At 45.8% G+C, this 12922-nt stretch overlaps 2 protein-coding genes across 2 annotated transcripts; one reads left to right on the top strand and one right to left on the bottom strand.

The window, feature by feature from the left end:
• Positions 1-6654: 6654 nt before the first annotated feature.
• Positions 6655-7440, bottom strand: LOC136532263 (uncharacterized). Its single transcript, XM_066524867.1, has one exon. The coding sequence runs from the start codon at positions 7438-7440 to the stop codon at positions 6655-6657; it is 786 nt and encodes a 261-aa protein (XP_066380964.1).
• Positions 7441-9155: 1715 nt separating this feature from the next.
• On the top strand, positions 9156-12689 carry LOC136532265 (probable inactive purple acid phosphatase 2). Its single transcript, XM_066524868.1, has 2 exons — positions 9156-9903; positions 11092-12689. Exons 1-2 carry the CDS (start codon positions 9205-9207, stop codon positions 12352-12354), a joined length of 1962 nt encoding a protein of 653 aa, XP_066380965.1. The 5' UTR covers positions 9156-9204; the 3' UTR covers positions 12355-12689.
• Positions 12690-12922: the final 233 nt, after the last annotated feature.

Raw genomic sequence — 12922 nt, 5'->3', positions numbered from 1 at the left:
AGAATTTTTTTGCTCTGTGCTATTTGCAATAATCATTTTGTTAAATTATGTTCTATACATGCTCGCATATTTGTGCGGAAACAAACGTGCAACTCTCTTTCACGTGTGGTTTATCGATGTACTGCATTACTGCTAAATTTTGACTGAACAAACTTGACGGTATAAATTTCTGTTCTAGATGCACGTATAGCATCGTCTTCATGTTCCCTGCTCCAAATGCGACTATGCTGTTGTATTTGCGATTTGGGATTACGTATCTTCTTCTGCCATGTATAAGGCTGGCCTAAGCATATTAGTTCAGCTCATCGCTCGTGCATATATTATTCGCAGTCTCCATTGGATTTTTGCCTCGTAACGTAACCACAAAATTACCATGTTCTTAGTGAAGTGAACAAGCTTGAGCTACAGTAAAGGCTACTGAGTTGTGCGCCCTCTGTTTCTGGCAGTACTCTACGTGCCAAAACAGAACCAAGAGAAAAGTATTAAAAATAATCAGAAAAAGCAGCACACGGAGTCTAGTCTGATCAGTTCATGTCATACTCGTCCAAACCCTTGAGATAGACTGCTCTTGAATACAAGAGGAATTATCAATCTTCATACAAAGAAGTTTATATTAAAAAATCCCACAAAAAAATATACAATAATCAATAATGTGCTAAAAATATGTGACCACTGATGTGAGGCTCCTTTCGAATCTGAAATATCATGACTCCCTTTCAGTCTTTCCATGTTGTCTTCGCTAAGTAATCAGCGTACCAATGTTCAGTACCTACAGCTAAAGGCCTGATCCTACTATAGAAATTTTAAAGGATATATATATGTATGAATTGTTCATTCATGAGAAATTCATATACTCCACATTGTGTCCAAATGGTTTTCCCCATTGGTGCTTACCAAAAGCTTAACTGAGTCTTGGAGAGTATCCAAATCCCCGGGATCATGATGGCACAAAAAGATGTCATGCATACTTAATTTCTTTCCCAGTTCTACTTATATTTCCTCAGTTCTCATGTTCAAGCCACAAGATAATGAACCAAGCTAAAACTGGGCAGGAATAATATGGCACATATGGGAGTGTGGTATTTTTAAATTCAAGTGCTCATTTTCTTTAGCACAGTTTTTTTAATAACATGGGGGACACCATATGCATTCAACCATTCAAGGGTTTCATTAAAGCTAATGTTCAGGAGTACACGTATAGTAGGATAATACAGGGTCCCAAGCAAACTTCATAGTGATGATCAAGATAACAGACATAAGAGATGCAATCCCTTGCACAAAATGCAGAACCCCTGAAGTCCAACAAACTTAGATCATGACTAATGTTACTCATGCTAAAGAGTTGTCCCACATAAAAATAAGTTATTAACCACTACGGTCATCCCTTCTAACCTCGACCGACCAGGCCTCCTCACCTGGCGCTGGCGGTTTCTCTTGCGGTCGTCCGGGTTTCTGCCCTTTCCCCTACCCTTTACTCTATCTACTGGACGGACGATTTCTTCTTTCCCTGCCGGTAAGGCCGTAAGGAAGGAAAAGTGTTCATAGTGTCAGAGGCGGCAACCAGGGGGGTGCGGCCTCACCCCGACCCGCACCCACCCTGAGGATCATGTCCCCGCCGCTGGCGCCGGCACCGGTAGCCTCCCCGGCGCCGGCGCCCCCCGCCTCCACCTCCCACTTCCCCTCCCCTCCCAACCCCCGGAGCTTCAGTTAAGCCGCCCCAGTCAAACAATAGCCCGACGCCGATGCCGCCGCCGGCGGTGGCGGCGCCGGCGGCCCCCGCCACCTCCTCCCCCTCCACATCCTCCTCCCCATCCACCTCCCATCCAATCCCCACCCCTAGCACCGACCCGTGCATCCGCCGATGCCAGGAGCCCGACCTGGCCGTGTCGCTGCCGACGTCGGGGGCGGCCGCCGCGGGCGTTGCCGAGCCCACCACCGCCGGATCCGGCGTCGAAGTGCAGCTGCGGACTCCCTCTCCGTTGAGGCGAAAGTGTATGTCATCTTTAAGATGGTATACATGAAAATTAAATGAAGTATCTTAAAGATACTAAACATGGAGAACGAGTGGAGCTTCTCAAGCATATTAAATATGGAGAACAAATGGAGAAACGTCGAGGAGAAAATTGTATTAAATATATTTATAGGAAGAGTACTTATCTTTAGACAGAATGTCTGGTCGGCGTCGACGAAATTGCCCGGCCCTCGAGCTTTTCGGCCTGTCGTCATGGCGGCGATCGCGGTTGTCACAGCGCCGTTCTTCGCGGCGATCATCATTGTGACGCGGTAAGTGGTCAGAGCAAGTAGTCCGGTCGGCTCGCTTGGCGGCTCAGGTGGCTCGCTTGGTGGCTCGGGCGGCTCGGTTAGCGGCTCACTCGGCGGCTTGCTTGGTGGCTCGCTGCAGTCGGATGGCTCGTGATTAGCGGCTAAGACAGCTCACTTAGCGGCTCTCTTGGTGGCGCAATTCGCACTGGAGTCCGATCCCACGTTTAAAGCGGGTCAGGAGGATGTAGATCATCATAATCGTTTTTGGCTAGCTTGCTTGTGTCATCTCCACATCATGGTGATGTAGACTAAGCAAAATTTGCTTGCTTGCATGTCCGACTGACGTACGTGGACGCCTCCTTCCTTATTTGCTCGTTGGTTGAGGATTTCGACGTGGCCTTGCTTGCCGACTCGGAGTCGCGATCGTGCGCCGTCGGCAACTGCTCAAATCGTGCTAGGGCGTTGCTGCGAAGGCTGAGGGTGAAGGGCGCAGTTGATCGTCTCCTGCATTGTAGTCACGTAGGGATGTAGAGATATTCAAACATATATTTTATATAAAATATTTAATTGGAATCAAAAGCATGACCTAGCCTGTTTAGATCGATGAGGTTGGAGTCACATCCCGAAGTGTAGATCAGCAAATAAGGAAGCCCTCCCGAACATGCATGCGTAATGCATATATGCATATACACTCAAATTGGGCTTTATTTAGATTGGGGTTAGAAATCAGTATTTGGCACTGTAGCACTTTCATTTGTATTTGATAATTATTATCTAATCATGGCCTAACTAGGCTCAAAAAATTCGTCTTGTAATTTACAATCAAACTGTGTAATTAGTTATTTTTTTATCTACATTTATGACTCCATGCATGTGTTTAAAGATTTGATGTGATAGAGAGAGTGAAAAAACTTATAATCTAAGCAAGACCTTGACATGCAGGGAAAATAATCAATACGTTGATCATCTGCCCAGATATGTTGCTGCACGCGCGACCCCCTGTCGTCATCGATCGACGGATCGCGTTGGGTCAGGGCTTGGTGATGGACCTTCATCTAGCACGCGTGGCGGCGGGGCCTTGTGCTGACGTCGTCAGGGAGGTTGCGGCGCCCTACAGCTCGGTCGTTAACCTTCTCCTGACGTTGCATCCGACGTGAAGCCAGGCTCCCGGATTGAATCACGGACGCCACTAATCAAAGGTTGATCTCACCGAGAACGTCGAGTTGATCTTGAGACAAGTCATTTGGTTCACCATAAAATCAGCATGCACACCTCTTACTTGGCGCGCAACTGTCGACGAAATACGTCCAGCAGTTTATCGAGAGGTATACCCATGGTAATAGATGAATCGGTGGAGGTGCGCGTGAGGGAATCGAATGGTGACACGTGAGGGAACCGAATGATGACACAGAACGCGAGAGACAGCGAACCCTACGTCCTGTGTCTTGGTGGATTGTGTTATGAGATGATCTATCTGGGGATCCTCCGACTAGAGGACCTATGTCCCTCCTTATATACTCTGGATGGTAGGGTTAAAAGAAAAGTATTCTAGTCGGTTACATGGCAAGTATTCTATTTAGATTACAATATCTATAGTATCCGATCAGATCTTCTAGCTGTCTTACGGTGTACGTCGAACAGTGTCGTGCGTCGTAAGTCTTGATGTCGCGGCCCATATCCCTTGCCGTGCTACCTGGAGTTATACCCCCACGTACTCTCACCAAGGAAATTCTTCCCACAGTTGTGAGGAATATTCCGTTTGACTCACACTAGTACTCCAACCCGGATCGTTAAACTGACGGGTGGGTCCCACACCATCGGTAACCCTGCGTGCTCACCTAAATTGCTCAGGACACGTCACCAGCAGCTTCTCCACGGCGTCCCCAGTAAAATGTAGGCAAATTTTGGGCTGGCACACTGGGGAAACGTTGTTTTGGCTACGGCACACCGCCAACTGTGTTATTGGCTGAGACACATTGCGAATTCGGGTTCCTTTGTTGTAACACACCGCGCGCAGTAAACAATCATTTTCCCTGGTTTTGGACAGAGAACATTAGGTGACTGTACGAGTTTGCCCCTGGCTGAATCAAGTGGTGCGACCCAACCCAATAAGCCCCACCCGGTCGCTGCCTCATCCCCCACACCGTCTTCTTCCCCAGTCGGTCGTCTTCCTCTCTTCTCTCTCTCGCTCTTGTCCCGTGAAACCCTAGCACTAATGCCCCGACAGGAGGGGAAGATGGCTTCGAGCTCGAAGACAGAGGCTGCCTCGAGCGCGCCATCTTTGGACGTGTTTAGGGATGGCACAAGCAACCTTCCCCTGGTCGATTGCAGCAAGTGTGGAGCTCAGTTGATTGGCCTAGTGTCGAAGCAGGACAAGAGCTTTGGGCAGAGGTTCTACAAGTGTCCTCTAATTAACCATGTAAGTTGGTAGATCTGCAATTTTATCCGCCTATTGATGTAGTTGTATGGCCGATTTCATCTGAGCATTGTTCCTCATCTTCTTTTGTTAGTTCTACATGTGGGAGGACCAATACGTTGAGTACCTCATCGGCAAATCCAAGCTTCCACGATGTTTCTCAAAGATCGGTAGAGGGTCGTCGTCTCTGGGGTTGACTCAAGCCATGGATCCAAGGATGTCCTCTCAGGAGCTGATTCAAGCCATGGAGTCTTTGAAGGAATCAATTGGAGGATGCACTACCCTGTTAGAAAGCACAACTGCATCTATGAAGGATGCACATGCCGCTTTGAAGAAAATTGTTGATGCCAATAAGTCAATAGGGAGCAACATCGACAAGATAGGCGATCGTTTGCTTGTTTTAGGTATAGCAATTATGTTCATTGTAGTGCTACTTCTCTTGGTGGTGTTAGTGAAGTGAGCATTGATTTGTCAGAGTTAATGTAGGCATCCTGTATGAACTTTTAGTTGATGTCTATCACTTATGTCTCCCTTATGTGTCAATGAATGCTACTGTATGTTCTGATGTTCTAATTTGGTTGTCAATGAAGTGTATGTGTTTTAGTGCATGGCAACTACAAAATAAATCAAGTGCAAGTCAATCTAGTCTTAACATTACAAGCCATCAAGTTTGGCTTCGAGCCAAGTTACATAACAGCGACAAGTCTGAATTTAAGCCTTCAAGTTTGGCTTATAGCCAAGTCACATAACAACGAAAAGTCTGAATTTAGGCCAATTATAGTTGATTACATTACAAAGGCTACAAAAGCATAGTTCTAGACAACATTAGAAGTCATCTTCCAAAAGCATCATCAGCAGGTTGCAAACACTACACTTGCAATTATTTCACTCAACAAGCACATCCATCACCAGCTGCTTCTTGGCCTTGCCCAGATCTTTCTTCAGCTGCACCTTGTCTCTCTTGCATTGTTTTGCCTTTTTTCCATTCACTCTCTTCGTGCTCTATCCATCAGTGGATTCTGCACCATCTCTTTCCATCTTCCTCTTGCGACTGTTAACAAATGAAAGACATTAGTACAGTAGAAGCAAATTGTTACAAGTTCAAGGGTAGTGAGATATGTAACCTCCTAGTGTTGCCTGCAGGACTGTTGGTTAGTAGTGGGGCTGTAATGGTGATGGAACATGCTCCAGTTTGGGATTGTTGGGTTGATGCAGTGCTTGCAGCCTTTGTCTTTTTGTTCCTCTCTTTTTTTTGGCTTAGGTGCGGCTGGAGGTGGAGCATCACTATCATACACTGTCTCATTGCAAGTCTTCATCATGTGACCAAATTGTCCACACCTCTTGCACTGTCTCATTCCACTGGTTCTCCCTCCTTCTTCTGCACCCTTTATCCTTCTTGTTCTAGGTCTGCCAACTGCCCTCTTTAGGATTGGTGGCCACAGTTTGAAACCCATGTCTACCTTGGGCCATTGGTTCCTATCTGTCATAGGCATTACAATTTCGGCATATGCCTTCTTGAACATATCAACAGAGTAGTAGTCATCAATATAGTCCTCTGCACTCTTGTTTCTCAGTGAGTTAATGAAGCAAAGGGCATGAGTGCAGGGGAGCCCAGTGATCTGCCACCTATTACAACTACATGTTCTGTTATCTAGATCAATAGTGTGTCTCCAGGTCTTTAGCTCTTTAGTTGTGCCTTGAATCTTAGCTGTGTTGTTGTGTCCTCTATGAATGACATAGTTCAGGTTTCTGCTTTTTGCATTCAGATCTTTAGTTACATGAGGAAGGATCTTGTCTATCATCTTGTTGGATAACCTTCTTCTAAGGTCATGCTTCTCCATGATCATCTGCCTTATCCTGTCCATCAGTGGGATGACTGATTGTGCTTTCTCCTTTCTAATCCAACTATTAAATGTCTCTGCAATATTGTTTGTGACATAGTCACACTTGCTATCCGGTGAGAATCTCCACCTGTTTCACAAATGTTTGTGGTTCTCCTCTATCCATTTTATTGCATTTGGAGAAGCTTTCTGCATGGTCTTGTAGTGATGCTCATAGTGCTTCTTGTTAAAAGCTCTACATGTAGGCCAAAGGTGTTTCTTGAAAACAGCCCCTCTATACCTCTTCTGAAAGTTCTTCACTAGATGCCTCATACACTCTCTATGTTCCACTCCATTTGAAAACACAGCTGTAACTGCACTATCTATACCCTTGCCTGCATCTGTGGATATCACAAGTCCAGGAGGTGAGCCTATTGTAGTCTGAAGCTTTTCAAAAAACCACTTCCAGCTATCTACGGACTCTGACTCAAACACCCCATATGCAACTAAAAATAGCCAGCCGTGACCATCAACTGCTGAAGCTGATGCCAATTGACCCCTCCACCTTCCTATCAAAATAGTGGAGTCAACACCTAAAAATGGCCTGCAGCCATTGAGAAACCCATCTACACAAGCCTTCAATGCAATAAACATCCTAGTAAACCTCATCTTTTTATCAACAGGAGCATACTCTATCTCCACTATGCTTCCAGGGTTGGTCCTCTCTACCTCTGCTTTGAAACTAAAAGCATCAGCAAAATTGTCATTCCACTTTCCCATTATTTGCTCTAGAGCCAACCTTCTCCCATCCCAAACCACGTAGTAAGATAGCATGATCTTAAACTTTTTCTCCAGATCTTTCTTTAGTTCTGCAGCTCCAGTATTTGGTTGATCCCTAAGAATGTCAATGACTCTGTCTCTGACCCATTTGTTGGTAGCCATGCAGTTCTAGTCAAGCTTGGAAGTGCTAGCACAGTTATGCTTAGCATGGAGCTTTTTTATCTGCAACAAAAAAGAAGGGCTAAATCAGCTTACAAGGGCATGAAACAAACAATACACCACATATAACTGTAAATTATATAGTTAAAAGCAGGTATGGTGACCTACCATGTCTTGCCATCCTGCAGCTCAGAAGCATGAATCCTCCACCTACACTTCTTCTTTTTGCTACTTCTGCCCTTGCAGAACCCTCTGTACCTTTTAGCCTCACTATAATGTGCATCAATTTCAAACTCATTAAGAACAGCAAACTGCCTAATTGCCCTCTTAAAAGTATCTCCATCTTCAAATGTGACACTAAGAGCAATGGTTGGGTTCTCCAGGTCAGTCACATGTTCAACAATCTCACATCTAGCTTCATCATCAACAAAAAGGTCATCCAACTCACTACAGTCACCATCAGTTGATTGCCCCTCATGTTCTAGCTATTCTTCAACATCAGATAAATACGGATGCTCATCATTTAGACCCACATATTCTACCTCATCCTCATCCCATGGTTCCTCATCATCTGAGAGATCCCTTTTCCTTCCCTTACCTCTCTTAGACTTAGCCTTGGTTTTGGTAGTCCCTGTCTCTGCATTGTTAGCTACGACATCTTCTGTCTCATCCTCAGCAACATACTCAATCAAAGCCAGAGGGAGGGGCTCTGTGGCAACACTAGCACTGCCGACATGATGTGTAGAAGGTTCAACAGATACACTTTGGCTGTGCTCAACTGTCACTGTGTCATAAACTGCCACAAACAGAGGCAACCTCCTCATCTCCTAATACAGGTCCATTACATCCATCAAGCTGGCATCAGAAGTTATATTGGTGAAAGCGGACACAGTCCTGTTCCAATAGCAAACTGATATTCCTTGATTCGAACCATGCTTCACTCCCTTTGCTATTTCATCTTTTAGGTCCATCAAGTTGGTTGAATCACGATCAACAACAAGCTCAAGATTTGAATCTGGGTGCACTACATGACTACCATCATCGCAAACCTCGACATAATTTGGAACGCGCGCAGCAATTCTGCACGTCGAACTACTATCCATCCTAAAACAAATGAAAAAAATGGTAGAGAACAATGAAAAGTGATTCATAATTGAAACCCTAAATCGACCCTAAATCGATCGAGGCTTTAACGCATATTGATAACGCCAAATAGAACCAAATCACTTGATGGAGATACACTGAAATAGTTAATTAAACAACTTGCACATCAAATGGCCAAAAATGCTTACCCTTCTGGAACCCAACCAAGATTTAGGCCCTTCGACGGTGATTCATTCCTTGGTCCCAAGCGATTCCTACGTTTCTCTAGTGCCATCTCGTCCAACTCCTCTGCTTGGATCTATGGACACATAGCTGCGGAGAGGAAGGTGGCGCCGATTGTGGACAAGGAGACAAGGAGGGAGCGCGGGTGCGGAGAGGAGGACGACGGCTAAACTGGTGGCGGCGGTGAGACTGATGGCGGCCAGGGATGGGGAATTGCAAGAGCAGTTAGGTCAACCAGGTAAGTCAAGTCGACCCAGGGGCACCCATCGTCATTTCCAAAAAGTTCTCTGTCCAAAACCAGAGAAAATAATTGTTTACTATGCGCAGTGTATTACAACAAAGAAACCTGAATTCGCAATGTGTCTCAGCCAATAACACAGTTGACGGTGTGCCGCAGCCAAAACATCGTTTCCCAGTGTGCAAGCCCAAAATTTGCCTAAAATGTACCCCGAAAACCCCCACCTCCGTTTCCTCCTCTTCCTCGCCGTCGCGGCCATCGCCGCCGGCGGGGCTGCTGCGGGCACCACCCTCACCGCGTCCCTCTCCGGTCACCAGATCAAGATCCGTTGGTCCGGCCTTCCGGCCCCGGACGGCCTCGACTACGTCGCCATCTACTCGCCGCCATCCTCCCGCGACCGCGACTTCCTCGGCTACCTCTTCCTCAACGGCTCCGCCTCCTGGCGCGGCGGCTCCGGGGAGCTCTCCCTCCCGCGCCTCCCGACGCTCCGCGCGCCCTACCAGTTCCGCCTCTTCCGCTGGCCCGCCAACGAGTACTCCTACCACCACATCGACCACGACCGGAACCCGCTCCCCCACGGCAAGCACCGTGTCGCCGTCTCCGGCGAGGTCTCCGTCGGCGACCCCGCTCGCCCCGAGCAGGTGCACCTCGCGTTCGCGGATGGGATCGACGAGATGCGGGTCCTGTTCGTGTGCGGCGACCGCGGGAAGAGGGTCGTCAGGTACGGGCTGCAGAAGGAGGACGAGAAGGAGTGGAGGGAGGTGGGCACGGATGTGAGCACGTACGAGCAGAAGCACATGTGCGATTGGCCGGCGAACAGCAGCGTCGCCTGGAGGGATCCGGGATTCGTCTTCGACGGCCTCATGAAGGGATTGGAGACCGGAAGGAGGTACTTTTACAAGGTACGGTGAATTGTCCCCTGCTGCAACTTGGAATGGTTCAAATTTTCTGATTTTAGGTAGCAAATTTGGCTCTGTACCATCTTTTATATATAAAAAACAGTATTTTACTTATGCAAATTTTGTTCCAGAAAAGAAAAGGTACTAGGTCCTCTCAAGCCATACATGCTTAGCCTAAATGTTAGGGTTACCTGAGGTGCACAAGGGTTGAAATTTTGTGGTTTAGAGTGTGCTGGATGGATCATTGTGTTCCTAAGATTAAATTGTGTTGATTCAGAATTAGTGGCATAGTAAGATTTGTTGATTCAGCATTAGAGGCACAGTAAGATTTGTATTCATTAGTTATACAGCTCCTAGTGGAGATATCTGAAGTACTATAGCTATATGTTGGGAGGGTGCAGAAAAAAGATTGAATTTTGTATTCAGCATATGTGGCCATAAGGCTTTGATTCTCAAGTTCTGCAATCTTGAAAGTATGCATAGTGGGAGTTCATTAAAGGGAGGAATATCCTCACTTGCTGACAATTTGTCCATTGTCATGTAACTTGTTCTTAGGTTGTTGCTTCACTTGAGTTGTATGTATCTACTGGCAGTTGCTGATGTAAATTGTGACTGGACGGATTTTGAAACTTTCAGAATGTACTTGTATTACTTAGTAGCAAATATGGTTAGAAATGTCAATGTGCTCAAGAAAAGAAGTGTAGTTAGCACTGAATGCTAAGGAACTGATGGTTGTGTAGTGAATATGAATATTTCAAGCTTTCTACACTACTGAATATTGAAGTGTCCAGCATTGATTTGATGTACTGCAAAATAACAAATAGGATTCAGTGCAACCAACTGTATTGCTGTAGCTAGCACTACCACTTGAAGTATGATCTATGAGCATTCCATTGAAGAATTGAAGTTAGTATATTCATCCCTGAAGCGTAGGTTTCTGAGAACTTACTAGATTGTTAGAAGGCGCCGTAAGCATTTAAGCACTACTTCTGTTTGAGTGAAGAGTTTGAACATCAGGCCTTTTATTGGGAAATCGTAATTCCTTAAAATTTAGTTTTTTTGTTCTGAATACTAGAACTAGGATCCAGTTTTGTGGGGAGTTGAACACCACTGTCCTTTTCCCGTGTGAGCATGCTTTTTATATATATTCTCCTCGTCTATTAAATTTAATCAACTTGACCATTTTGGCAGGTTGGTAGTGACACAGGAGGATGGAGTGAGATATACAGCTTTATTTCACGTGACAGTGAAGCCAATGAGACCAATGCGTTTCTGTTTGGTGACATGGGAACTTATGTGCCTTATAACACCTACATTCGCACACAAGCTGAGAGCTTGTCCACTGTAAAATGGATCCTCCGTGATATTGAAGCCCTTGGGGATAAACCTGCCTTCATTTCACACATTGGGGACATCAGCTATGCTAGAGGTTATTCTTGGGTATGGGATCATTTCTTCAGCCAGATTGAGCCTATTGCTGCCAATACCCCATACCATGTCTGTATAGGAAATCATGAGTACGATTGGCCATCACAACCTTGGAAACCATGGTGGGCTACATATGGAAAGGACGGTGGGGGCGAATGTGGGATACCGTATAGCGTCAAGTTCAGAATGCCTGGCAATTCTATCCTGCCTACTGGTAATGGTGGCCCAGACACCAGGAATCTTTATTACTCCTTTGATTCAGGTGTGGTGCATTTCGTCTACATGTCAACCGAAACAAATTTTGTTCAGGGCAGTGATCAGTACAACTTCTTGAAAGCGGACCTTGAGAAGGTGAACCGAAACAGAACACCATTTGTTGTTTTTCAGGGCCACCGCCCCATGTACACCTCAAGTGATGAAACCAGGGACGCAGCCTTGAAACAGAAGATGCTCCAGCACTTGGAACCGCTGCTGGTGACATACAATGTGACCCTTGCACTATGGGGACATGTCCACAGGTATGAGAGGTTCTGCCCGATGAAGAACATCCAATGTGTCAACACTTCATCAAGCTTCCAATACTCTGGTGCTCCTGTGCATCTTGTGATTGGGATGGGCGGGCAAGACTGGCAACCCATATGGCAACCGAGGCCTGATCACCCAGACGTCCCCATCTTTCCACAGCCTGAGAGGTCCATGTACCGTGGCGGTGAGTTTGGATACACAAGGCTTGTAGCAACAAGGGAGAAGCTAACATTAACCTATGTGGGGAACCATGATGGACAAGTCCATGATATGGTGGAGATATTTTCTGGCCTGGTATCTAGTAACAGTAGCGTTGCTGAGCCAGTGGATGGTACCAAACATGGTACAGGAGACAGCACCGTGCGGAAAATTTCTCCGTTGTACTTGGAAATCGGAGGCAGTGTATTGTTTGCACTGCTCCTGGGATTTTCCTTTGGATTTCTTATCAGGAGAAAGAAAGAAGCTGCACAGTGGACTCCAGTAAAGAATGAGGAATCATAAGAGTTGCCAATACCGTGAGCCTGGTGCAGTGGTGGTAAATCCAAACTTGGACCTAATTGCTGGAATAGACCCTAAACAAAGTGAAGTCATTTCTTCTTGGGGGCTCTGTGGTACACGAGTGTATAGTTGTGTAAGATTGTGCCTTCGTATATGATAGTCTTGGGAAATGAAGTTTTTGATCGGATATCTGTTGTTGTAATAGTCCAATGTATAAGCATGTAATAAGTGATATAATGTTCACATTGCTTTGGTTGACGCAAGTGTTTAACCTGTACCATAATTTGGCATGGTTTGTTGAATCATTAAAGTGATTGTGGACGTCCTTTGTAGTTGAACCGTATTTATTTTGTGATCCTGGTTTTCTGTGTCATCTGCCTGCTTTTGTTAGCAGATGCGCAGAATCTTCTGAGCTTCGAGTTCATACTTAACAATATACCTGTATCGACAATATCATATTACATGTTGGCAGTGGTTAACGAAATATCTAAATGAGCATATTTAGAAGTCAAGCATCCCTGCATCAGCACACCTATTCACCCTGTTCGCTTGATCGTATCAGCCATGATAC

The sequence above is a fragment of the Miscanthus floridulus genome, unplaced genomic scaffold (genome assembly GCF_019320115.1).
Source record: "Miscanthus floridulus cultivar M001 unplaced genomic scaffold, ASM1932011v1 fs_565_2, whole genome shotgun sequence".
Taxonomy (NCBI): Eukaryota; Viridiplantae; Streptophyta; class Magnoliopsida; order Poales; family Poaceae; genus Miscanthus; species Miscanthus floridulus.
Note: the sequence above shows the minus strand (reverse complement) of the source record. Positions and strands in the feature narration are given on the sequence as shown.

Bases quoted from the DNA above. Each gene is read 5' to 3' on its own strand.
- LOC136532263 (XM_066524867.1), bottom strand. From the start codon at position 7,440: ATGGCTACCAACAAATGGGTCAGAGACAGAGTCATTGACATTCTTAGG.
- LOC136532265 (XM_066524868.1), top strand. From the start codon at position 9,205: ATGTACCCCGAAAACCCCCACCTCCGTTTCCTCCTCTTCCTCGCCGTC. The intron at 9,904-11,091 runs GTACGGTGAATT...CCATTTTGGCAG, and splicing joins GAAGGAGGTACTTTTACAAG to GTTGGTAGTGACACAGGAGG.